We start from the raw sequence: 26,212 nt of genomic DNA, 5'->3' as shown, positions 1-26,212 counted from the left end.
TATGTGAAACTCCGACTCTCAGAAATTACCCTGTTAATCGCTGCGGGAATCAGTACCGGCTTCGTTCTGTGTTGTGAGTGTCTGCTTATCGGCTGTGATAAGAATAGAGTGACTTGAGTAAAAATTTTGTGGGCACGAAACGCAATAAGATCCGCATTGAGTTCATTCAGTTATAACGTTTAGTGTTCGTCGGTCACAGCCTCCCCAAAACACAAAGTTCTGCAAGTAGACGCTCCACCACAATGTCGCAGGTAACAGCTATCAACAATATCCTCTACGGCGGAAAAATTGAAGATGGGATTACGAAAGATGCAAAATCAATGGGACAGTTTGTCCTGGATCGTTTCAAGGAGATTGAAAATCATGTGATTTTGGTAAATTATCCAAAGTGTCTAGTGAGAACCCCCGCGGTGATATTCAATTTAAATTAATTTGTAGGTTGATGGGTTAAATGGCACCGAAGTCACTGCAAAACAGTTCCGAGCAATGATTATTGACTTTGCAATAAATTTGCGAGCTTTGGGAGTGAAGGAAGGTGTTTCAGTGGGTATCTGTTGCGAGAATCGGCTAGAATTCGCCTGTACTATGTACGGGGTAATGTTGCTGAACGCTACGCTTGCCCCCTGCAATGTGACCTACACAGAACGTAAGTACACTTACTCGGTTTTTAACAAAAATATGTTTCTTTTCGATGTTTTGCATTGTCATCCTATCAAACACATCTGCTAGTAAAACCTGGATCTCATTTAGATTCAGGCTTTCAACAATTTTGCACTTTGAATTATCTGTGAACTTTGAAGTCTTGGCGCTCGCGTGGTTGATATCCCACGCAAATTTGTTCACTAATCTTATCTGGTTAGCATTATAGCCAGCGATATGAGTGATTACAGATGTCAGAAGTAGCAAGAGGGTGGGAGCTTATAGATGTGTCTTTAGACGAAACTCACTAAAAAATGAAAATGCATAAACGTACCCTGTGCCTTTTGTCGAATGTAATGACAATAAACTTAAATAATTACATTGACAACAAAAAACTGACGGAACTACTTATTAAATCAAATCATAACCAACTTATATTTATATTATTCTGTAATTGCCTTTTGTGTGCCGATCACCCCGCACTTGTATAACTACAGCTGATACGCACATTTTATTTATTTCTGTTGATACTAAATCGCAGTGGAATATATTTCTGTTCTGGTTGAAAGTTGTCAACTCAAAGGAAAATATGATTTTGGTTTTCGGTTAGGTAAAATGGGCGTGGAAATTCTGCAACGCAAATGCAGGAAAACCTCAAAACATGTGTGGAAGATTGAAAATCTAATATTGCTATGTACCTCTAAGCTGCGGCAGTAATTATGGTAGAATTTGCAATTACTCATCATCATCAACGGCGCAACAACCGGTATCCGGTCTAGGCCTGCCTTAATAAGGAACTCCAGACATCCCGGTTTTGCGCCGAGGTCCACCAATTCGATATTGCTAAAAGCTCTGGCGTCCTGACCTACACCATCGCTCCATCTCAGGCAAGGTCTGCCTCGTCTTCTTTTTCTACCATAGATATTGTCCTTATAGACTTTTCGGGCTGGATCATCCTCATCCATACGGATTAAGTGACCCGCCCACCGTAACCTATTGAGCCGGATTTTATCCACAACCGAACGATCATGGTATCGCTCATAGATTCCGTCGTTATGTAGGCTACGGAAACGTTCATCGGAGGATTCGTCTCTCGAACGCGGTCAAGAGTTCGCAATTATTCTTGCTAAGAACCGACTCTCCGAGGAATACATGAGGACTGGCAAGATCATTGTCTTGTACAGTAAGAGTTTTGACCCTTTGGTGAGACGTTTCGAGCGGAACAGTGTTTGTAAGCAGAAATATGCTCTGTTGGCTGCCAACAACCGTGCGCGGATTTCGTCATCGTAGCTGTTATTGGTTGTGATTTTCGACCCTAGATAGGAGAAATTATCAACGGTCTCAAAGTTGTATTATCCTATCCTTATTCTTCCCCTTTGACCAGTGCGGTTTAGTGTTGTTGGTTGGTTGGTTTTCGGTGCTGACGTTGCACCATATATTTTGTCTTGCCTTCATTGATGTGCAGCCCAAGATCTCGCGCCGCCTGCTCGATCTGGATGAAGGGAGTTTGTACGTCTCGGGTGGTTCTTCCCATGATGTCGATATCGTCAGCATAGGCCAGTAATTGGGTGGACTTAAAGAGGATCGTACCTCTTGCATTTACTTCAGCATCACGGATCACTTTCTCGAGGGCCAGCTTAAAGAGGACGCATGATAGGGCATCCCCTTGTCGAAGATCGTTGTTGATGTCGAATGGTCTTGAGAGTGATCCTGCTGCTTTTATCTGGCCTCGCACATTGGTCAGGGTCAGCCTAGTCAGTCTTATTAATTTCGTTGGGGTACCGAATTCTCTCATTGCTGTGTGCAGTTTTATCCTGGCTATGCTATCATAGGTAGCTTTAAAGGCGATAAAAAATGGTACAACTGATGTCCATATTCCAACAGTTTTCCCATCGCTTACCGGAGAGATAAAATCTGATCTGTTGCTGTTTCATTGATTTGCCTGGAGTGACGCCTCTTTGGTATGGGCCAATGATGTTCTGGGTGTATGGGGCTATCCGGCCTAGCAATATAGCGGACAATATCTTATATATGGTACTCAGCTACGTGATACCTCTATAATTGCTGCCTCGTTGTCAATCGTCAGGCATTGATTCGCTGTCCCATACCTTGAGCACAAGTTGATGAACCACTTGGTGTAACTGGTGGCCTCCATATTTCATTGATTCGGCTGTAATTCCATCGGCTCCTGGCGACTTATGATTTTTAAACCGATGAATTGCACGGACCGTTTCTCTTATACTTGGTGGTGGCAGTATTTGTCCGTCGTCTTCAGCTGACGGGACCTCCAACTCACCGATGTTCTGGTTGTTGTGGCAACATGGAGAGGAATATTCTCCAGGGTCCTACCATCTTACTTCCTTAAGCGCAAAATTTCCAACTTACATCGTCGGAACTCCCGCTCGAGTTGAAGAAAGTGAGCATTCTAGGGACTTTCCATAACTTTATCGAGAAGCGTGCACACATACCAGAAACCAATCGCAGTCCGTTTTCGGTAGTTATAGGTCGTAGCCATAAGATCAGCGGTGTTGACGTTACAGCAATAAAGTTTGAAAATCTACTAGCCCACAAATTTCTACCCCTTTTAGTTGCCTCTTACGACAGGCAGAGAAAACTTTGAATGTATTCTCAAGCCCCACCGACACAGTTGAGCCGATGATGTTTGTAATATATAGGCCTGTCTGCGATATCTCGATCTATTTCGAAGGATTGTTGACATCGCGAATTTATGTTGGTACGTATGGAAGGAATTGCCAGGAACGATTCTTTGTATTGCTATGAGTTTTCTATGGATATTGAATTCTATGTTTTCTTTGACGATTCTGATATCCAGAAATGGCTTTGGTTTCATAGGTTCAGTTTCTTCTAAAATTTGATTTATCCACGAGGGCTATTTGACCCAAAGTCGCTGGCATTATTTCTGGCTGTATAGTAATTTCTTCTAAATCTGCCATGAGATTTCGCTGAGAAGTGGAAATAAATTGTTGCTCATTGTTGTATCTACTGTGGTTTTGTCATATCCGTTTCTAAACGTAAAATAATGAAATAATTTTCGCGTACGCATAACGTTGTTAATTTCATGTACAGACGCTTTTTCTTTTTTTTTCTTGGTAGTGGGTCCTATGACATGCAGAAACAAACTCTGATTAGGAACAGGCTGTTTACCATGAATCTCGCTATTTTGAATTGAAGGATAGTTTGGTTAGGTTGGATTGTGGTTCAGCACTGGTGGCAGTGGGATTTGTATCGTGATTTGACGTTGGATACCAGTGGACTCAAAATCAGGGTAATAATCTCGGACGAGCGCAATGTTGACCACATTGCCTCCTGTAGGGTATTGTAATCCTGTAGATGCCGTTACGGTCCTGGAAAAAGTATTTTAATACACTTCAAGGCCCTGATCCAATTGGATTATTGTGCCGACGATTATTATTCTTATACCTTTTACGGCCAATTTCACTGCCCTCGCGTTTTTTTGAGCCTATTCATCCTTAAAAAGTCACTGTTTTTTTGTGTCTGGAGTGTAAAAATGCATCCATCGTCGAGATTAATGTGTCGACGCAAAAACTTATTAGAATTGCAATGAAAAAACGCCAAAGCATCCCCAGAGACAACTACACAACTGCGTTTATACTCTACTGAGAACAAACACCCAAATTTTCGTGAAAAAACTAAAACTATTAAGCTCTCTTCATACGATCCAGCAGTTTGCGTGTCCAACACTACATAGCACAAACAGGAACATCTGCTAGTAGATCGTATGAATACTCGTATAGTAAATGTGTGGAACAATAGTTTTGTCTATGATGAACAGTGATGGAAACGCTAGCTGCTGAATCTTATGAATAGAGCTTTAGGCAGCGTAATTAAACACAAGAAAATGTGTTCTCCTTCGTCATTCTTAAAAATTTCGCCCGAAACATGGCAGTGAGAGAATGTTCGTACTTGGAATAAAAGCAAAATTTTTCAACGTTTAGATACGGATTTATATGTTTCACCAGAAACGACTGTGTGTAGTGAAAGACGAATTCTTTGATATTGGTCTGGATGGAGATAGCAGGAGATTAAAATTTACATACAATAAACAAGTCGGGAAACCGGAAGCTGGACGCTTCAGGTACGAAAGGTTTTGTGTATTTCTTAGTACGTAGCACGTAATATATCCATATATTATGTGAGAGTATCCACTTTCGGGTGATATTGACATTCATAGTCTTCAATTTTCAAAGAAGCAACAAATTTGAGGTATTATAACTTTGTTAGTAATAGTGCGATTTTCACCAAACGTGGTAAGATCATGCTCTATATTATAGCCTATATCACTGCAAAATTTAATGGTACTAGGATGAACTTAAGGGGGGTTTCTAACCAATTAGAAAAAATTGTAGTTATATACTATTATTAACTTTATTTAAACAGATATGGGCATGGAAGGTATTTCGGAGCCCAGGCACCATATAGTGGCAGCGTCCTGATTTTTTTCAGATTTTTCGGTTAGGTAGTTTCTGAGAATGCCCCCCTTAAAGAAGTGATCACTTTCAACCCCCCGCGCTCCGCACCCTTCCAACGAATGTCAAAACTAAGATCGGCTTTGAAAAGTACTAATCGAGACCTTTAATTTGATACCCCACATGACTATATTTGATGAAAAAAAATTGTACACCCCCCTTTTGCATGTATGGGGACCCCCCCTTAAATTCGACGTAAAAGGATGTAATTCACTGTATGCGTGAGCGTTCACAGTTCCCACCTTTCTACCAAATTTGGTGTCAATCGCTATAACCGTCTCCGAGAAAAATGCGTGTGACGGACAGACAGACCGACAGTAAACCGATTTTAATAAGGTTTTGTGTTTACACAAAACCTTAAAAACTAGTTGCAAATTTCATCATCATGTTTCCCTTATCGAAAAGTCCACGAAAAATTTGGACCTCACCAGACAGGAAGTCGTTTATCCAAATAAATGACGCTCTCATCGAAAAGCTGATATGCATTAATATACAATCATACCGTGAGACAGATCCCAATAGCAACCACTATCTCAAAACGAGATATTGTTATCGGATAACAAAAAAAGGAGCAGTGGGTCTATCTAAGCTATCAAATCTGATATCGATCAGATTGAAGAAATGAGGTGAAATTTATCGGATCGTTAGAATAAAAATCCCACTGACGCTATTAAATAACGGACAAAATTGAGCGGAATTCTTGAAGAATGGATTTACCTAGAATTTAGAACACCCGATTCTAAAGTATGTAAATGAGTGGCTAGAGCACAAGGCTATCGTACGGAAGGTCACGGTTCAAATCTCACTGATGGCAGTGGAATTTGTATCGTGATTTGACGTCGGATACCAGTTGACTCAGCTGTGAATGAGTACCTGAGTCAAATCAGGGCAATAAGCTCGGGCGAGCGCAATGCTGACCACATTGCCTCCTACAGTGTACTGTAGTGTACCGTTAAGGTCTCGAATGAAGTGCCCTAACACACTTCAAGGCCCTGATCCAATACGGATTGTTGCGCCAACGATTATTACTATTATTATTAAATTCTTTTGGGATTAAAGACGTAATCTCCAACAACGAAACAGTTACGAAAGGGAGATCAAGCGTAACGATGTTTTTAGAATACCCGATTAAGTTCCTGCTGAGGCTAATTTCTTCGAACGTTATTGCTAATATGAAGGATATAATGAGATGAGATCCCTCTGTTAACGTCAATCTATCTATTGTTAAATTTGCTTAGGAGGCGAAATAGAAGGTGTTTATGCAGCTGAATGGAGAAATTTGAACTCATGTCAATAAACAAAAAAATTTGTGAAGGAACCAGACACTGGCAGCACAGCATTTTCATGGTTCCTTAATAAAAGGGACATGAAAATACCAGTAAGGCTAACTTGACAATGCTTCCCAAAGTATTACTCAGAGACAATTGTTGGAGTTGGGTCAGCTATTAAAGCCCTTCTTTATCAAGGAATCTGTGTACTCTCAATCGTTGGAATCATATTTAGATTCGCAAAAACCTGCAAAGGTTGCAGACTGAATAAATGTTTGGAATTACGGTTCTCGACGACAAATTACCTTGTTTCATTATAAACTCAAACCTAAGGGCCGGGTGGGAATGACAAAGACTTTTTATTGATAAAGGTACATGATAAGAAACGAAGACAATGCTATTGCTTACTGTGCAATGAAATCAAATATCCAATAAGTGGCCCTATAATAATTAGATATGCAAATCAAACCTTACTGGTGAGAGAAAGATTTATACCATGACTGATGTGGAATACCAGACTGAGCTGTGAGCCAAATCAAGATTATAATCGCAAGTTGACTACACTGCTGTAGTGATCGGGCACGTTCTTGACATGAAGTACTCTATCATGCTTCAAGGCATAAAAGAGAGATCCAGTTGCAAGAAAATTAGTACGATTCGCGAAAAATTAAACAGTACAACTTTATCAGAGTGTAATTATGCGGTGTTTCCAACGATTAATTACTTGAAACTTGTTTCTTTTTCACTGGTGTAAATATTTATTCTTACAAATACCGATATTTGGGGAACCACTTGTTCAGTGCTAACGACTTAAGACAAGTCTTAAGACTTGTTAGTACTGATGAAGGGAACAAGTGGTTCCCGAAATATCAGAATTTGCAAGAATAAATATTTACACCAGCGAAAAAGAAACAACAAGTTTTTTTATTATTTCAAGTACAACTTTGGTTTGAAAGATAGAGAACGCAATTCTGAAAGGCGAGTACGCGATGTGGATGTTTGTGGACATTAAACGGGCGTTTGTGCTCCTTTTTGAAAGCTCTGTGATGCCGCCATCTATGCTATGCTAACGCAGAGATTGCTACCTAACAACAGAAGCGACGAAAGGCTGCCCCCAAGTACGTATGCTATCGCCATTTCTGTGGAGTATACATTATTATTCGAACCACAAAATCTGCCAACACACGCTCAAAATCATGCCCATGATTTTATTGTTGGTCGAAATCTCGTAACAATGTGTAAAAATACACAAGGCGCCATAGACTTGATTGACAGTTGGTCCCTCAGGCATAAACTTTCAGTGAAACCATATAAAAGCATAATGGTATTATTTACAAAACGAAGGAAACTGAACGATTTTTGCCTTCCAGGGATGAGGGGTACAACCGTTCAAGTCTCCGAAGAACTGAAATATCTGGGAGTTATTTTAGACAAGAAGTTGTTTTGAAACAAACATGTAGAGGTAAAAATGAAACGAGCTCTCACAACTTATGGGCTGTTAAGCGGATTTTTGCCTTGACTTGGGGATTTAGTAATGTGGATATATCTTGCTATAATGTTCGCCTACGTATCCATAGTGTGGTGGGCCAAGGTGAAACAAAAGAGTTTTCAGTGTAAACTAGCCACACTACAAAGCACTTGGTGTCATGGAGTTGTGCTCATGCACAACATCCGGCGCAGCCCAAAATACATTACTCAATCTGTAGCCCTTGGGGCCGACCTTTTGAGCCCCACATCAATTTACTCCTTATATGCGCGTGTAGTGATATATCGTAAGTACATTGACCAGATGTCGTGTTTTTGTGCGTCAAAAAATCAAGTCGTTTGCGTGAGGCTAGTCTGTCGTTTCCACTGCTTTTGTATTAAGAAATTATTGAAATGAAATACATTGCATGCTTTCGCATAGTAAAATTCGAGACTAGTTAATGACCTTATTTACAAATTATGATAAGCGAATTGACTTATTATTTGTATTGATCAATTATTATTTATTATTGAATATGAATTACTATTTACTACGATAAGTTTAACAATTTCTTTTTTTTTTGTTTTTTTTTGTAAATTCATTTCGTGTTAAGATCCCTTCTTTTGTATGGAAGCTACACCTCATAGCCGGGGATATTATATAATCGGGTAACCACCACACAAAAAGATATTGTTAAAATTAGAAAAATCATTTTTAAAAGACCATTCGATATCGACATCAATAAGATTTTGTCGATAGCGACGGTCTATAAAGATTTCGCTTTAAATCAACTACAAAGAAAGGAAGAATTGAAGAAAACTGGAAAATCAGAAAATGATTGCATCCCAAATCGATACCTACCACCCAAATTCGGTGGGACACAATGATTGTCAACATTAGAAAAGATAACAAAAAGTTAGAATTGCTGCTTTGGAAGATGCTTCGATTATCATGCCCAAAACAATGACCACAAACTCAGTACCATATATATTTGCTTTGAGCAACAGACCATGATGTTCAAAGTTCAATCGGCGAGAAGCTCGAAGCTTGAATCAACTCCAAGCTTCACCACCAGAATATACCTGAGTCGATATTTCAATCTTTAAGCCCCGCGATGTTTTATGTGTGATCCGAAGCTCGACAGGTTTCTGATATCATCTGAATACTAATATGGGTAGTATATGATATGATTGGATAGCCAAAATTGTATTTTCAATTCGTCATCCCCCGTATGTGCACATTCAATAGCTGTCGTTGTATTCACATTCAGCAGTTGGTATTTGCAATGTTTTTTACATTATTATAATTGCATAATTACTATCGTACGTTGCCTACCTTCTAATCGCTGTGTAATTGGAATTATTCGTAGAAGTATTACTGCTTAAGATGAATTATAATTAAACGATTCAGTGATTTAAATGGCAAACAGTTTTGTTAACATGTCTACTGTTGATTGACTTGAATAGCCAATGCAGCAAGTGAATATTTTTCGGGAATAAGTTCTGGGGTTAGTTGATGCGCCAAATTGAAGGATTTTTAAAAAGCAGAATAATAATAATAATCGTTGGCGCAACAATCCATATTGGATTAGGGCCTTGAAGTGTGTTAGAGTACTTCATTCAAGACCGTGACGGTATACTACAATACACTGTAGGAGGCAATGTGGTCAGCATTGCGCTCGCACGCATGATTTGACTCAGGCACTCATTCACAGCTGAGTCGACTAACATCCGACATCTAGTCACGGTAACAAATCCCTCTGCCACCAGTGAGATTTGAACCGTGAACTACAACAGCCTAGCGCTCTAACCACTTGAATCATCCGGACACACATAAAACAGAACGCTCTCATTTTTCTCCCTCGAATGAAGTCGTTGAAGAAAAAATGAAATATTATCTGGCAAGTGCAGGCTGTCAAGTATGTGTATGTTTGTGGTGGGGGAGAAGCTATACCCTCTGAGCACTCAAACCATTGTGGCCCATTGTAATCGACTCCCCCGTCTAACGTCCGTTAACGGATGTGATGCTATTCGTCGTTGCAACTGGAGAACATCTGTGTGGGTGCGGACTCAGGACTCCCAGCATCCTCAACAAAAAATCGGCACCAAAGATCTAATGTCTGATGCGTCCATAGGCGGGACATTCACATAGAAAATGCTCCGTGGATTCCACTTCCTCATTACAGGAGGGACACGTCTCAGCTTGAATAATTCATATTCTGAACATATGTCCAGCTAGTGAAATATGGTCTGTCAACGCCTACAACACTCTGCAAGTCCTCCTACTTTTCGACAGTATGAACTTTTCGATGTGCATATTTGCTTCTAATAGGAAAAGATTGGTGTGTCTAACAGCATTTAGGCTCTGCCACCTGACATGGGAAGCTTGTTCCCAGTTTATGATTTGATACTGATACTCTAATTGCTGGTCCCGGTCCCGGCAGGGGGGAGATTGACCTCTCTGTTGCTAAAGCATCCGAGATTTCATTTCAAACGGTTTCTGCATTGACGATTTTCGAGTTGATCAAATGATTACTAAACGCCCTCAATGCAGCATAGCTATCACTGCAGATTGCGATGCGCCTGCCCTTCAACCGCTCGTCAATCACTCAGTTTGCCGCCGTTACAATCGCATATACTTCAGCTTGAAAAACGATTGCATATCGACTCAAAGGGAAAGCTAACTTCTTATTTTTATTCCAGAGGTAGACTCCTGCTCCAAAACCCTGTTTCGTTTTTTCGCCACCTCATATCCCACCACACGTTCCTTTCTGACTTCCGAGTTCTCTCTACATTTCAGGGTAACTTCATATCTTCTACCAAACAAATGCATGGAGACCCAAGAATCAGGTGGCATTGTAAGGACTGGATTCAGTTCTGCCAGTAACTCTCTCAGTGCTCTGTGAACTCCACGTCCGTTGTTTCCCCATCTAATGGAATCAGTCTATGCGCTGCTCTCTTTATAGGGTTTGAAAAACCATATATCCACGAGCTGTTAATCGAGTAATGCATTTAGAGCTGCGCGGATGTTGTGCTCATGCCACCGGTAATACCCAGACACACAGTTCTTTGCAGTACAGCTAGTTTGCGGTGAAAATGTTTTTATCTCGCCTTAACTTACCACACTACGGATGCGAGCATCGACCGAATGATAGAAACGTGTATCCACATTACCACATGAGCCCTAAGTCCCCATGTCGAGGCAAAAGTCCGTCTGTACAACCCATAGGCTGTTTCAACTTTACTTCTACATGTTTGTTCCAAAAAAAAATTTTTATTTAGAGTGACTCCCAAGTATTTTACTTCATCGGAGAAGTGAAGGGTTGTACTCTTCACCTCTGGAAGGCATAGTCCATCCAGTTTTCTTCTTAATGTAAGTAATACCATTGTGGTTATATTTGGATTAACTGAAAGTCTATGCCTGAGACACCAACTGTTTATCAAGTCAACGGCACGTTGTATATTTCTACACACCGTTCCAGGATCCCGATCAACGGCAAGCACAGCCACGTCATCAGCATAAGCTCGAGGGTGTATTGGCAAATTTTGTAGTTCGCATAGTAGTGAGTCGATCAGCACATTCCACAGAAGTGGCAATAGCACACCTCCTTGGGGGCAGCCTTTCGTTGCTTCTGCTCTTAGGTAGCGATCGACACTCACTTCAACACACAAATTTCTGCGCATGCGTAGCGTAGGTCCACTTGCACAGTCAAACGTCCATTCAATGTCTATCAACATTCCCATCGCGTATTCACTCTTCAGAGATCCCACCCTGGTAAGCATGTTGATTTTCACTAATTGGGAGCGACCTAAGCGCCTTCCCACGAATGTAACGCTCAACCAGTCTCTCCAAGCCTATATTATATTTTCAACACTAACAACGAAGATTTACAAACAATAACAAAACAAAAAAATAAAACGTAGTGTGCTCAGTAGAAAATTGTTCCGTTTTTGGCTGAATTTTAAAAAGCATCATTCCACTTCTCATTTCAGGTGAACTGCATCATGCATTTAGTCTATCCAAACCAAAAGTCATTTTCGCTTCAACTGCTACAGTTAAGAAGGTGGCTAAAGTTGCAGAAAAGAACTCCTTCATTAAGCATATAGTTTGTTTTGGGGAGGTGCCGCCATTAAAACATATTATACCATATTCAAAGTTCCTAAAAACTGTAAAAGATAAGCCAAAAGGAGACTTCAAAGTGAAGCCAACAAACGTACGAGAAAATGTTTTACTAATTTTATGTTCATCTGGAACAACTGGTCTTCCAAAAGGTGTTCAATTGACACAAAATAATGTTTTACGCACAGCCGATGGGCAATTGTAAGTTTTAGGAAAAGTTAACTGTTAAATGCTTTATTATTTTGATTTGTATTCATTTGTTCAGTGAATCGAGAGGTATCCTACAGGAAGCTACCGTTTTGAGTGTTATTCCATGGTTCCATGCTTACGGATGTCTAACTTTGATGATGCTGACAGCGATAGGTGCAAGAGTAGTTTTTTTGCCAAAATTCCAGGAGCACCACTTCTTAAATTGTATACAGGTCAGTATATTTGACAACTTCATCCATTACCATTTTAATTCGAAAGCAACACCTGCTTTTCATTGTTTAAAAAATTTTCGCTCTCTCACTTCTGCATATAAAAAACGTCAGAGAGAACCGTACTGCTTTTTATTGACTGAAATATCAAATTGATCACGCTGAATTATCAACGTCATTTAACATTTTGGTGAGGATGGTTTAATGTATCAGTAAGATAGGTGAATTGCACATTGGGGCAGATCAATAACCTCTACCTTACCGTAACCGAAAGCTATAGATGCTGCTTCGAATATCTAAATTCAAATGTCCACTGTCGGTTTGAAACATGGACTGGTGTGAAATTTCAACGCGGCAGATGGAGAGGGGAGGGGGGTTGCAGTATACTCAACTCGATGTTGAACTAACGCTGGCAGCAGTTGATTTAGCAATTTCCCTCTGGATATTTCCAACATGAGACCATTGGAGTATGTAATCCTTGAAGACGATCATTACTTAGTGATAGTTTAGCGTGTTTTAATTTAAACACGTTGATGTTAATAACAATATCACCGAAATAGATTTTAAGTTCCAATATGTTCAATCCGTTAATATTAAATTTCCTTTTTCTTTCTCTCCGGTCGGCGGACGTGACTCAACTCTTCTTCTTGACTCTGTTGACCCAAAACTGTCATTTTTGACATTTTTCGCCCCAGTTTCATGTCAGCCTCCCAGCTGTTTCTGTGACCATTGAATGCAGCGGTGGGGGCGAATTCATGTTGGCGCTTAGGTTCGTGCCTCCGATATGCTGTCACATCACTCCGCCCCCAGTTGAAATCGCGCGAGTTCAGCGAAGCAAACCCTTGGTCCCGCCAATGGGGGTCACCGAGCGAATCTGACACTTCGCGAGTGCTCTTTTGAAGCGGCCGTCGACCAGGACCCACTTGGGACCGCCTCGGACGTTGAGTTTGAACGAGTGCTCACCTCGTTCCAGAACTTTAAATCGGGCCTCGTATGGTGGTTGCAGCGGCTTCCGAGGGGCGTCCACCCTGATGAAGACCTGGTCATACACCCCTGGGGGTGTTGATCTTCAATATTGCGTGCCTGGACGGTGGAGCCGGCCGCATCTTCGAAATCGCGTCCCTAAGTAGACGCATCATTCCCGAGTCGTAGATTTCTCCGTAATCCCCGTTCTCTCGCTGGGCTGTACGAGGGCCGAGGAGGACGAAATGCAAAGATCGCGACCACGACGGGTCGTCGCGGGTCATTGGAGCGGCCTTCAGCGTCCGGTGCCCACGTTCCAGCATACCATTGGACTGTGGATGGTATGCAGTAGTCCTATGCCGTCCTGCCCTCAAGGGAGAAACGGAAGTATTTTATAGTGAGGTATGTGGCGAGTAGTTCACGATCGTAAGCGCTGCAGTTGGATTGAGCTGGGTTAAGCTCAACGGTTGCCAGATTTGATTCACCCGTTGGTGCAGAGCAGCGCTTATCTGAGGCATCGATGAACACAGCTAGGGGAGCATCTGGCTGAGGAAATGCCAGCAATGTTGCCTCAACAAGCTATTGTTTGACTGTCTCAAACGCATGGGCGGCCTCAGCAGGCCACGCAACCCCGTGGGAGACTTTAATTTGGGGCCCAGACAAGTAGGCGTTCAGGATCGCTTGATGATGGGGGCAAGAAACGACGATAGAAATTCAACATGCCCAAGAACCTTTGCAGATTCTTCACCGTGGTTGGTAGTGGAAAACTCTCAATCGCCTCAACCTTCTTTGGGTCAGGTTGGATACCGTCAGGGGTAATTAAGTGGCCGAAAAATTTCACCTGCTTCTGTAGAAATCCGCAAAGTTTAAGACAAGTCCAGCCTCAAGAAGACGTTGAAAAATGCACTCGAGATGCTCTGAGCATCTATTCGACTTTAAAGTCGCCTATGATAGCATAGCTAGGGTAAAACTGTACATGGCCATGAGAGAATTCGGTACCCCAACGAAATTGATAAGACTCACTAGGCTGGCCCTGACCAATATGCGAGGCCAACAACGGTCTACGACAAGGGGATGCCCTATCATGCGTCCTCTTTAACCTGGCCCTCGAGAAAGTGACCCGTGATGCAGATGTAAATTCGAGAGGCTCCATCCAAATACAGTACAGTCCTCTATTATATAAAATTAACATGTTTCTTCATTGCATATTCCAGCAATTCCAAGTTGATGCCGCTTTCATGGTTCCTCCTTTGATGGTTTTCCTAGCGAAACACCCTATGATCGATAATTATGATTTATCCTCCTTGAAAATTTTAATGTGTGGTGCTGCTTCTCTTAGTAAAGAGACAGCAAATGCAGTACAAGAGCGGTAAGTAACCTTTTAATGCACACGAGTTAATAATAATAAATATGACCTATAGAATTGGAGTACCATTGATTCGTCAAGGATACGGTTTGAGTGAGGCTACATTGAGCCTTACAGTGCAAAGTGATGGTCACGACACACCGGGTAGCGTGGGAACAGTTCGAGCGGATACATATGCCAAAGTCATTGATACGGAAACTGGTAAACCTTTGGGACCGAACCAGCGCGGTGAATTGTGTTTCAAAGGTGATGTTATTATGAAGGGCTATGTGGGCGATAAGAAAGCTACCGAACAAACTATCGATAGTGATGGCTGGCTGCATACAGGAGATATTGGCTACTATGATGAAGAGTTTAACTTTTTCGTCGTTGATCGCATCAAGGAACTCATCAAATATAAAGGATTTCAAGTTCCTCCAGCTGAAATTGAAGCTTTGCTCCTAACGCATCCGAAAATTAAAGACGCTGCCGTTATTGGTATTCCTGATGAAGCATCTGGTGAACTTCCGATGGCATTTGTTGTTAAACACGGAACTGACAATTTGACTCAGAAGGAGGTTATGGACTTTATATCAGAGCGGGCGTCACCTGCTAAGAGGCTCCATGGCGGTGTTCGATTCATTGATGAAATTCCAAAAAATCCAACTGGAAAGATATTGCGTCGTGTATTGCGCGATATGGTGAAGAATGAGATTAAGTCGAAATTGTAAATAGTAAATGACCTATCGGTTAATGTGTACTTTTTATAAGGCTATGATGTATCTGATTTTCCTTTTGTATTGTGGCTTCCAGTGTTTATGTATTGTGCAAGACTAAAGATGGTGATTTGTGTATCTAAACTTTGTGGTTTTGGTTGTATAGCAATTCCCTACATTGTCATTTTCCTCTCCTCCACTTGTGAGTTAAAGATTTATGGATTTTTTATATTAGGTCTTTTTAGAAGAACGAAAAAAAATGTGGGTATATTTCGATGATTTTTTTAAAGAAATGACATGATTAATTCAAGTTACTTAACATGTTTCCAAGAATCCACCCCCGGAGCTACTTCAGTTTCGATTAACAATTGTTCTGATCGCTTGATGCCTTCCGCGCCGACTTTAAGACATAGCTAATTATTAATTAGGGTAAAGTACCAATGATTGTTCCGTACGCTTACGAAATACAAATCTTTAAATTTGTTAAACGATTATCGACCGTCGTTTTCGTCATATATGGTGGACGAAACAACCATAAACATTCATACTGATGTCTAGTTAGTTAAATTTAACCAAAAAAAATTAAAGTTTTTGAGCGTTGTTGCGAATTGAAGTTTACATTGCATTCTCTCTGCTCTCACATAACATGATGATGATATGATAGGATTATGAATTATGCAGAGCAATCTGTTAATTAATCCAAAAATCTGTCTTTGAACAAAGGAATATTCGCATACAGCTGTCGATAGGGAGTTGAAACTGTAGACTCAAGTGTATGTAGTTTTGGATAAACGGGGCGAAGGAATTCCACTAGGGTGGATAGTTTTCGAAGATAAATTCAAGATGGAAGCATATCTTGGGGAAAACGATGAAAATCTACCTTACGCACTTCCAACATTTCACATTTAGCGAAACTAGGTAGAGCGGACGGCGTGGTTAATGTGGTATTCGTGGAAGGGAATATGCATCCGATATTTTAAAAAAATCTGCATGCCAGCACAGAGAAATTGAGTATTTGTCAGTATTTGTCATTCATGATTTGTCAAAACCGTGACTCGAAACATAAAGCGTGAAAAGCATGAATGCGATAGTGTTGAATTGTCCGAAGTTACTCAAAACCTCTCCATTATCCTTGGACTACAATGTTATTGTGAACATACAGGATTATGTTGACGGTAGATTTCGCGAAGCTCCCATTTCGAACAGAGAATACTTGACGAAGCGTCTTCTGGAGAAAAATTCTAGCCGAATATGTCCAACGTTTTGTCAAACCCATGCCACTGGTCAGTGAAGGATGTATGCAATGCAAGTCTCCATCCGTAGTATTAAGCAGTTATTTTTCGAGCTTTTTAATGTCATTATTGCGATTTTCAACAGTGTCCGAATTTCAATTTTGCATATGAAAAAAAAAAAGAGTTTCTCCTATTATTCGCCCTCATAGTGTTTCCTGTTCACTTCTTAGCGGAGTATGTCGCTTCAAAACAGTCAGACTGTGCTTCAGTTTCAGTATCATCACACTATGCAAGTGATAAGCTCACAACAGCAAGCCAAACACAAGACGAATACAAACATTCATGACGACCGGAATTCGAAACCAAAGCAGCGAAATTGAGAAGCTGACGCTTAAACCATTACCTTTTTCAAAGAAACAGAAATATCTGACTGGCTTTTTTAATGGTATGAAACATGAAAACACCATGAAACTAGCAACCTTTATTGAGTACTCAAGCTTCCAGATCTGACACTTTACAGCGCGCAAAATCTCTCTTTCAGAACCTGGGGGTACTAGATCAGACACGAATAAAAAAATAAAATACAACATCAAAAGTCTAGCTAGGCGTTTCAGGTATAATGGTTTTGTGTTCATCTTGTGTGAGGAACCCTCTATGCAAGCTTTTTTATTCGTTAATAATAATAATAATTGTTGGCGCAACAACGGATCAGATCGGGGCCTTGAAGTGTGTTAGGGCACTTCATTCAAGACCGTAACGGAACACTATAGTGTACAGTAGGAGGCAATGTGGTCAGCATTGCTCTCGCCCCAGATTATTACCCTGATTTGACTCAGGTACTCATACACAGCTGAGTCGACTGGTATCCGACATCTAGTCACGATAACAGAGATGACAGAGGGATTGTCACCGATGAGATTTAAACCGCGATCTTCTCCTATCCAGGGCCGAAAATCACAACCGATAACAGTTACGATGATGAAATCCGCGCACGGTTGTTGTCAGCCAACAGAGCCTATTTCAGCTTACAAAAACTGTTCCGCTCGATACGTCTCACCATAGGGTCAAAGCTCTTACTGTACAAGACTATGATCTTGCCAGTCCTCATGTATTCTTCGAAAACTTGGGTTCTTAGCAAGAAAAATTGGGTACTCTTGGCCGCGTTCGAGAGAAGAATCCTTCGAAGAATTTTTGGCCCCCTACATGAGGATGGACGATTCCGTAGCCTACACAATGACGAAATCTATGAGCGATACCATGACCGTCCGGTTGTGGATAAAATCCGGCTCAATAGGTTACGGTGGGCGGGTCACTTAATCCGTATGGATGAGGATGATCCCACCCGGAAAGTCTATAAGGGCAATATCTATGGTAGAAGAAGAAGACGAGGCAGACCCTGCCTAAGATGGAGTGATGGCGTAGGTCAGGACGCTAGACAGCTTTTAGGCATATCGAATGTGTGGGATGTCTAGAGTTCCTTATTAAGGCAGGCCTATACCGGATACCGGTTGTTGCGCCGTTGATGATGAAAGATCACAAAATTGGGGGCTTTCCCTAAAAAAGCGAGTGGATTTGTGCATCTAGTGACTATTGGCAAAATACTTTATTGATTTTGTGTGAATCGAAAAGAATTATGGTTGCTCATAGGAAGGAAATAAGTATTACTGAACGTAAACTAATCCTAAATTTGCAGCAAAAAAGTAAAAGTTTTCATGAATTTGCGAATTTAATCGGAAGAAGCCATTCAACCGATTTTTTTACTTCACAGTATCGATCAGGGCATCCACTTAAACTTATAATACGCGAACATCGAATTATTTTAAATTGTGCCAAACGAAATCCTCCTGTTCAAGAACTAAAAGAGAAATACAACAAAATATGCAATGAAACGGTTCGTAGAATTTTAAGGAAATGCGGTTACTATGGTCGAGCAGCACGCAAGTAACAATTAATTCCAGGTGAAAATCGCCTGGAAAGAATGAAATTTAAAAAAATGTCAGTATGCCAAAAGAATTTCGGGGACGGTGTCCTTTTTTCAGATGAAATTACGCAGAACTTTTTGGGTTATGTGTATGTATTTCGTACAGCGTTGTCCGGATTTTAAAGTGCATAGGTATCAATCTGATGTCCAAGCAATGGTTTTCATTGGAATAAAACAAAAATATCTTCCTAGAATTCATAAAAAACTTCAACATTTCGAAAGAATCGTTGAATGCTCTTTGCCAGATGACTAGCGGGGTTCAGCTTTAATACCATGTAAAAAATTTGGTGGGAATGGGATGTCGAATTAAAAAAAAATTTGTACAAAACTTGGTATCATAGGTTGCGGACCATTTGAGAGATGCAGCTTGAAATTTCCATGCTAATTAACCATCTTGTCCCACTTTTAATAAAGACTTCCTGGTTAGGGTAGGTACTTCAACTTGTTTTGTGTTCATCTTTTGTGAGAAACTCTCTATGCAAAGTTTTTTATTCGTTAATAATAATAATCGTTGGCGCATCAACGGATCGGTTGGGGGCCTTGAAGTGTGTTAGAGCACTTCATTCAAGACCGTAGCGGAACACTACAGTACACTGTAGGAGGCAATGTGGTCAGCATTGCGCTCGCCCGAGATTATTACCCTGATTTGACTCAGGTAGTAACACAACTGAGTCGACTGGTATCCGACATCTAGTCACGATAACAAACCCCTTCTGTCACCAGTGAGATTTAAACCGCGATCTTTCGCTACGACAGCCCAGTGCTCTAATCACTTGAGCCATCTGGACAAGCTAAGCTACTAAGCTAAAAATGCAAAATATTCCCACATTAATTGCTCCAAGCTATATATACATATCAAAGACAAAAATATTGTGCTCATCCTAAATAAACAAGCGTTGCCCATTACGACATACTGATGCACACTGATAATAAAGTACGTAAACATAGCACACACATATGAATACACATGTCTGCCTCGTGTAATTAACACTGATATGCAAATAACTAAAAAGCGAAGTCGTTCATATAATGTCATTTTATATGATGATGACGTTATACACGTCTTAGCGCTCAATCAATTTAGGTATACCAATGCCAAATTTTCTACTTCTCATTACTGAGAACAATACCGATTTCGAAACTGTATACCCAGGATTGTAGAGCGAAAACCCGATCCCGGGTGAAAATTATGTGGAAAAACTTGACCCGGGGGAAATTGTTCGAGCCGTCCTGTTATCCCTTTTTTCAATTGGAGTTTCTATTCCGTACCTCCGAGACAACTCCAGGCCCGGGAAAACCCCTTCCTTTCATCCCCTCTCTCATCAGGGCTCTGTATACCATATCACGAAAGAGATTCAGTCATAAACCTATATTGCTTGAAGAAGCACCTCTTATTGAAGGTGATGAGTAACTTGAAGGCAGAAGAAGTATTTCACTGCGATTCGCAATTGTATTATGGTAGGAGTCAAAAGAGCAGCATTGTAGAAGTTGAAGGAGGTAACATGCGATAACAAACGATTGATGGCGTCGATCGAAACGGAAGTCGTGATCGGAACTTCATCGAGTTAACATGAACGTGGAGATGGTAAAATAATTTGCAAGGTAATTATACATAGTGCATTTAAATTATTTGCTTACGTTATTATACTTTCAGTGCTCAATATATTAGTTAGGTTTAACGCTCTTAACGCAGCGCAGTTTCATTTATAGATAAATTTTCTCGTATCTCTCCTCTCCTAGAGTTCTAGTAACCTGGCAATGAAAACTAGTTTTAAAGTGATTACAAATTCTTCTATTTCCGGTTTGCAAACATCATTCACTTGAACCTTGATTTAACGTTTGACAAGGTAGTCCGTACACGACCGCAAGAGAAGTCGGTATCCATACAAAATTAATAAGACTGATTAGGCGGGACCTGACCAATAAAAGCAGAGTCACTCTCAAGACCTTTCATCATCAACACCGATCTAAAACGAGGAGTTACTCAATCATGCTATTTTTTTTTTAATCTAAAGAACAGCAAAACAACAATTTCCGCAAAACAACAATTTTTTATTTACTAGAATTAATTACAATAAACTTATAACTAACTTAGGGGCTACCTTAACAGTTAAACTTAATCTAAGGTATAACACAAAGCTTAATCTAACTTATTACTAAAAAAGTTATGTGTATAAATATGTACATGTCATTTGGAAGAAAAGTCGAAAAAAACCTCCACTCGTTGAGTATATATAAAAACGGGGTGGGAGTGGGAGGGGAAAAAAGGACTGGGATAGGATAGGTGGGGTGCAGGGGAGGGATGAGAATTAGAAGCTGGGAGAGCGCTAATGATGGGAAGATTTAAAAAATTGGGAGTCGGAGAAGTTGCCCGTGTAGAAGACTACTCTACCTAGGGGATCGAACAGGCGGTTCTGTGACTAGAGGGATAGGAAGATCTGGGGAAACAGATGAGTTTGAAGAAAGTTATCTTTAACGATCTCGATCTGCATGGCTTTGGCGACAAGAGGATTGGGATGGGATTGGCACTTGACCAGAAAGTGGAGGGCTAGACGGGCAAGGAATTTTAACCTAAAGAAAGTGATTCGTGATTCTTTTGTAAATGCCAACGACCGGCATATGATGACAATATTGACAATTATGCCGCATTTACGATACACATAATGAAGCGTCACTTACCGTAAGATATTTAACATAAGACGGTGACACGTAATATTTTACGTATAGCATTTATGATCGGCGTAAGATCATAAAGTGACAGTTAGTGTGATTCTTTGATTCATATCATAGTTCATGAAAAGTAGTGAAAAATAGAGATGGGAACAACATCGAAATTGCCCATCTACTAGAATTGTCTGTGTCGTTTAAGGGGACGCGGCGAAAAAGAATGATGAAACAGTACGGCAATAGAAATATACCGTTTCAAAAGTCATTTTCAAATATCCTTTACGGAGGGGTCGGCAAGTAATTGGAACTGTGTTCGTTATTTTATCTGCTTGATGGAGAGTTTTCTGTCGCTTTTGTGCCGCGGCCGTTGAAAATTCTTGTGAAATTTATGAGATTACGATTCGCTTCCACAACTTTATATGAAAAACCGCAGGGTCAACGTTATTATGATGATATTGTCCAACTAATTATGAACTTGAAACAGGAGATAAATAAAGATAAATTTGTGCAAACGGTAATTCTTTATAAGATTTAAAAAAAAAAAATGAAGAGAATTCAGAAATTCAACGAAAACACAGCCCAGATTATCGTTCATTGTAACGGCTATTCAAATCCACGAAAAATCTTAAATTGATAGATTTTTAAAACCAAAGTGCAATTTTTCGTAGAGCATCTTTAACAAGTTCTTTCTCTTTCAAAAGGTTTCATTTCTGCCTTCATACAATAAACAATTCTATGCGTACAACCATGTACACACTATCGCTTTGTTGTGATTGGTTGATGAATTCACTTCACTAAACGGAAACGTCACGTAATGTAAAAGTTAGAGTTTCTCAAGGTTCTACGCCATGCGATGCGCATCGTAATATGATGCAGGAGTTCTCATATGCTTAACTGTTAACGTCGCATCGTAAATGCAGCATTATTCCGAGATGTACATATTGCTTTCATCAGGATCGAGCAGTCAACACATTAATGGAAAGAAGCTGAAGTGCATAGTGGCAACATCAGTATCAAATCAAAACAATGAAAATGGGAGACCACATTTTTGAAATTGTGGAAAATTTCTCCTATTTAGATTCGAAAATCACAACAGCTATAATGACGAAATTCGCATACGGTTGTTTGAAGGCAACAGAGTCTATCTTAGCTTCAAAAACTGTTCCGCTCGAAAGGTCTTACCATAGGGTCAAAGCTCTTAAATAATAATAATCGTTGGCGCAACAATCCATATTGGATCAGGGCCTTGAAGTGTGTTAGAGCACTTCATTCAAGACCGTAACGGTACACCACAGTACACTGTAGGAGGCAATGTGGTCAGCATTGCGCTATTACTGCACAAAATAATTGTCATGCCAGTCCGCATGTATTCTACGAAGATTAAATTGGGTTCTTGGCAAGGAAAATTGCGAACTATTCGTTGCGTTTAAGAGAAGAATGAACGACTCCGTAGCCCAAATAACGGAAATATTCATTAGCGACGCCACGACCGTTTGTTTGGGGATAACATCCGGTTCAGTGGCGGGAATGTTGTAATGGAGTGAAAAGATGTGATACCACTATTAAGACCAGTTTTTGGTTTCAAGGGTTTAATAGGAAAACTAAAGTTCATCTTCCGTAACAACGGCGCGAATAAAGTCATCGCTTTTGAGTCTGTGTCTTGATTTTTAATTTATTTCCATTTTTCTATTCGATCTGGTTCACGATTTCCTTCGCCCCTGTTTTTAATGGTTGGTATATGTATCTATAATTTTTGTACATATTTTTCAAGAACTTTGAAATATAGAAACCATTTAAACTAATATTTAGGAAATCCATTTCAAGATCAAAGGTGATTCGTTCTCGCATTACTTCCTTGTTCAATTGAAGCGAACAAAAGTCGTCCTTAAATTTTCTGTTTAAAGACTCTGTGTTGAGACGAACTATACTACTATTCACAATGGTTGAAAACAGCTTTGAAAGAGTCAACATTCGGCAAACTTCACTTTTGTTTACTAACGAAAGAGCGTCAAGATTCAGAAGCTTTTTGACAGCAGTTTAAAATGTTTTGTGATGTCGCGTAAACATGCGGAATTTTCATAATTTCTGAATGTAATGAGTGATTCAGATGATACAGACGTCTTACTGCTGATTCCACCCAACTTTTTATTAATTGATGGAAATTCTAGTGAGAAGTTAGACAGTCGATCTGGCAAATCTACACCCAAACTACCTTTCATGTCAAGCCCGTCTGAACTGGAAAGTATAAATGCTCGTCTGGCACAGATTGAACGCGAGTTCCCCGCCAGCTCGGACATTTCATCAATCTCCCATTGTACCGTACAAACGCGGGATGACCAGAGGTGCCGGGGAACTATGCCATTCAGAAGTAAGTCGCCGAGAGACTTTGTTCATTCCACTCCAAAATGCGACGACAACTTCAATCCGGGGGGCAATTGTAACGGGGTACTGCAGGAAATAGATACTTTCCTGAATAAGAAGTCTCAAGACTATACGAACCCATATAGAAGCTCACTTGGAACTACCGTTCGACTATCCGAATGGGAGAAACAACAACCCAGCGAGAAGGAACCCTTGATCAGCCTAAGTGAAATCTGGGGTAAGGATGACAATGTCCACCACGTCACACTGGCGGAGGAAACGCTACGGAGAAAGCATTGTGAGCGGACAATACAAGCGCTGCAAGCCAAACTGCTCGAGTATCAACAAAAGATAGCAGTTGCCATCGAGGTTGACAAGAAAAAGGATGATTTGATCCAGAAACATTTGGAAGAGAATCTCAAGTAAGTTTACATCTCGGGTCCTCATTCGTCACTCTCAAACATTTCTCATTTGCAGTCTAAAGTCTCAATTCCAAAAAATATCCAGCGACATCAAAAACTTCGAGGCTAGGCAACTAGATCGCATACAAGAATTGGAATCAGAGAACTCAGCACTGAAGTCGCAGAAAGAAGTCCTCAACAAAGACATGGCGAGTTTTCGGCATCTTATCAGCGATCTAGAAGACAAAAATCAGGTTCTTGAAGTCAAGTTATCACAGCTTATGCGGTAAGGACTTCATTCTTATCTGTTCATGATGGCTTCACGCTAAATTCTTTCAGGGCTTCGAACGAAACCGCAGATATCTACAAGAAACAAATCGCCGACTTGGAAGTGCGCATTTCGAACGGTCACAATAGTAGAGGTCAATTGGAAGAGCAGCTCGCCGCCCTGAAATCCAAACTGATTGAAACAGAAGCAGCATCCGCCAAAGTAAGTTCAAAGGAGCATTCTTTGTACAGCCCTAATTCTGTTTATTTTAAAAATAGGCCACAAAAGACCGGGATTTGAATGCCCACCAATTAGAGTTATGCCAAGAAGAAGTGAAGCTCCTGCAGCAACAGAAACGCGACGCCATTGAGAAATACCGGGATGAAAAATGTCGAGCGGACACCTTATACAATGAGAAGAAGCTTTTGGATGATAATCTGCAAGAGTTAAGGCGGAAAGAAGTAAGTGATCACAAAATCCATAAACTATAGAATCCTGTCTATGAAGTTCCCATTTCTATAGACTAATGTTCTGAAAGAGCTCGAGTCGCAGAGAATTTCTCTGAAGTCCTACTATCAACAGCAACTTGAGCAAGTTGTTTCGCAAAAACTCGCCGAGTTCCAAACGCAGTTGGACGCAGTTGAAGGAAACGTTCGCACTGAAGCGAAAGAACGGGAAAAACTTCTCGCAGAACGCGCCATTAAACAGATTGAAATGATCAACACAAAAAATGAACAGGAAATTGAACTGCTCCAAGAAAAACATCGCGAAGAGGTCGAACTGTATCGAATTCAGCTTTCGAACGCAACGAAAACAATTGAAGAATTGCAGGGAAAGCTGGACGCGTTTCGGTCAAAGCGGTATGTCACTCTCCGGATCATTGCATTTTCATGGAAACTATATTTAATGTTTTTTCAGAGCGGATATCGCCAGCAAACTCCATACCATAATGGAGTCTCAATGGCAAAAGGCATTAGAAGTTCTCACAAGTCCAAACTCTGTAGAAAAGCAGAACGACTTGACAGCTGACCGAGTAAACCAAACCAAAGTCGATGGTGTAGAGTTGAGCACGACCGCGAGACACGATAATCCGGAAAACGAGTCGTTCGAGACACCAACATCAAGCCGAAATCGGAAGCTAAGGGACAAGCGCACTGAGGAACGGTTGCAGGCGTATATACAGTTGGTGAGTGATTGAATCAAAAGTTTTAGGCGCTCAATGTTACATGCTTGCTTTTCCCCAGCTCTTGAATAAGTCACCAAGGGATTTAGACAATTTAGATGAATTACTTCGTGTTACTAAGCTACCAAACGAATCAACACACCAAGAAAGTTATAAAAATGAAACTAGTTCGCACAAAGTTCGACGTGATCAAAAACCTCCTTGGAAGTAGGATTAAAAACCAAATACGCACAGTAACCTAATGTCTAGTGTACAAAATGAAGTCAATATTCGATAATTAACTTAAGCGAAATTTTTATATTGAATTATATGAAAGAAGATATTATTGTAAACATTTTTTGAGTGACGGTGCGTTTTAGCTCTGCGCTTGGAATAAATTCTGATGTACAAGTATTCTTTCTAGTTCCTGCTGTGTTCTACCAACAACAGTTAAGTACCTTTGGTCCGCATCGAATTTTCCGCCTGCATACCCGCGAAACCGGCATTCATGGCGTGTAGACGTGGTGGACGCTCTATGCTTCTTCCTCTTTTTTCTTAGCCTTGTTCCGTTCATAAGCGGGGCCGGCTCGTCTTTATCGGTTGTGCTATTTTGTTCTGTCGTTTGTTTGATCTGGATGCAGTGACTATGCTGATCATTGTTAAGTCTCCTTTTGCTGGTAAGCCTAGCTTTTCCTTCT

At 40.6% G+C, this 26,212-nt stretch overlaps 2 protein-coding genes across 2 annotated transcripts; both read left to right on the top strand.

The window, feature by feature from the left end:
- The first annotated feature begins 69 nt into the window (after positions 1–69).
- On the top strand, positions 70–15,930 carry LOC119650893 (4-coumarate--CoA ligase 1). Its single transcript, XM_038054072.1, has 6 exons — positions 70–374; positions 439–646; positions 11,873–12,200; positions 12,265–12,421; positions 14,596–14,750; positions 14,803–15,930. The coding sequence occupies exons 1-6, from the start codon at positions 243–245 to the stop codon at positions 15,455–15,457; spliced, it is 1,635 nt and encodes a 544-aa protein (XP_037910000.1). The 5' UTR covers positions 70–242; the 3' UTR covers positions 15,458–15,930.
- Positions 15,931–23,340: 7,410 nt separating this feature from the next.
- On the top strand, positions 23,341–25,928 carry LOC119651810 (centrobin). The gene is made up of 7 exons (XM_038055601.1): positions 23,341–24,105; positions 24,161–24,370; positions 24,424–24,574; positions 24,631–24,813; positions 24,875–25,212; positions 25,271–25,538; positions 25,597–25,928. Exons 1-7 carry the CDS (start codon positions 23,417–23,419, stop codon positions 25,744–25,746), a joined length of 1,989 nt encoding a protein of 662 aa, XP_037911529.1. The 5' UTR covers positions 23,341–23,416; the 3' UTR covers positions 25,747–25,928.
- Positions 25,929–26,212: the final 284 nt, after the last annotated feature.

Source organism: Hermetia illucens, chromosome 3 (genome assembly GCF_905115235.1).
Source record: "Hermetia illucens chromosome 3, iHerIll2.2.curated.20191125, whole genome shotgun sequence".
In the NCBI taxonomy this organism is placed as follows: Eukaryota; Metazoa; Arthropoda; class Insecta; order Diptera; family Stratiomyidae; genus Hermetia; species Hermetia illucens.
Note: the sequence above shows the minus strand (reverse complement) of the source record. Positions and strands in the feature narration are given on the sequence as shown.

Excerpts from the sequence above, each read along its gene's own strand:
- LOC119651810 (XM_038055601.1), top strand. The coding sequence starts at position 23,417 with ATGAGTGATTCAGATGATACAGACGTCTTACTGCTGATTCCACCCAAC. Across the intron at positions 24,106-24,160 it reads CATTTGGAAGAGAATCTCAA|TCTAAAGTCTCAATTCCAAA; the intron begins GTAAGTTTACAT and ends TCTCATTTGCAG. Across the intron at positions 24,814-24,874 it reads AAGAGTTAAGGCGGAAAGAA|ACTAATGTTCTGAAAGAGCT; the intron begins GTAAGTGATCAC and ends CCATTTCTATAG.
- LOC119650893 (XM_038054072.1), top strand. The coding sequence starts at position 243 with ATGTCGCAGGTAACAGCTATCAACAATATCCTCTACGGCGGAAAAATT. Across the intron at positions 375-438 it reads TTGAAAATCATGTGATTTTG|GTTGATGGGTTAAATGGCAC; the intron begins GTAAATTATCCA and ends ATTAATTTGTAG. Across the intron at positions 14,751-14,802 it reads GCAAATGCAGTACAAGAGCG|AATTGGAGTACCATTGATTC; the intron begins GTAAGTAACCTT and ends TATGACCTATAG.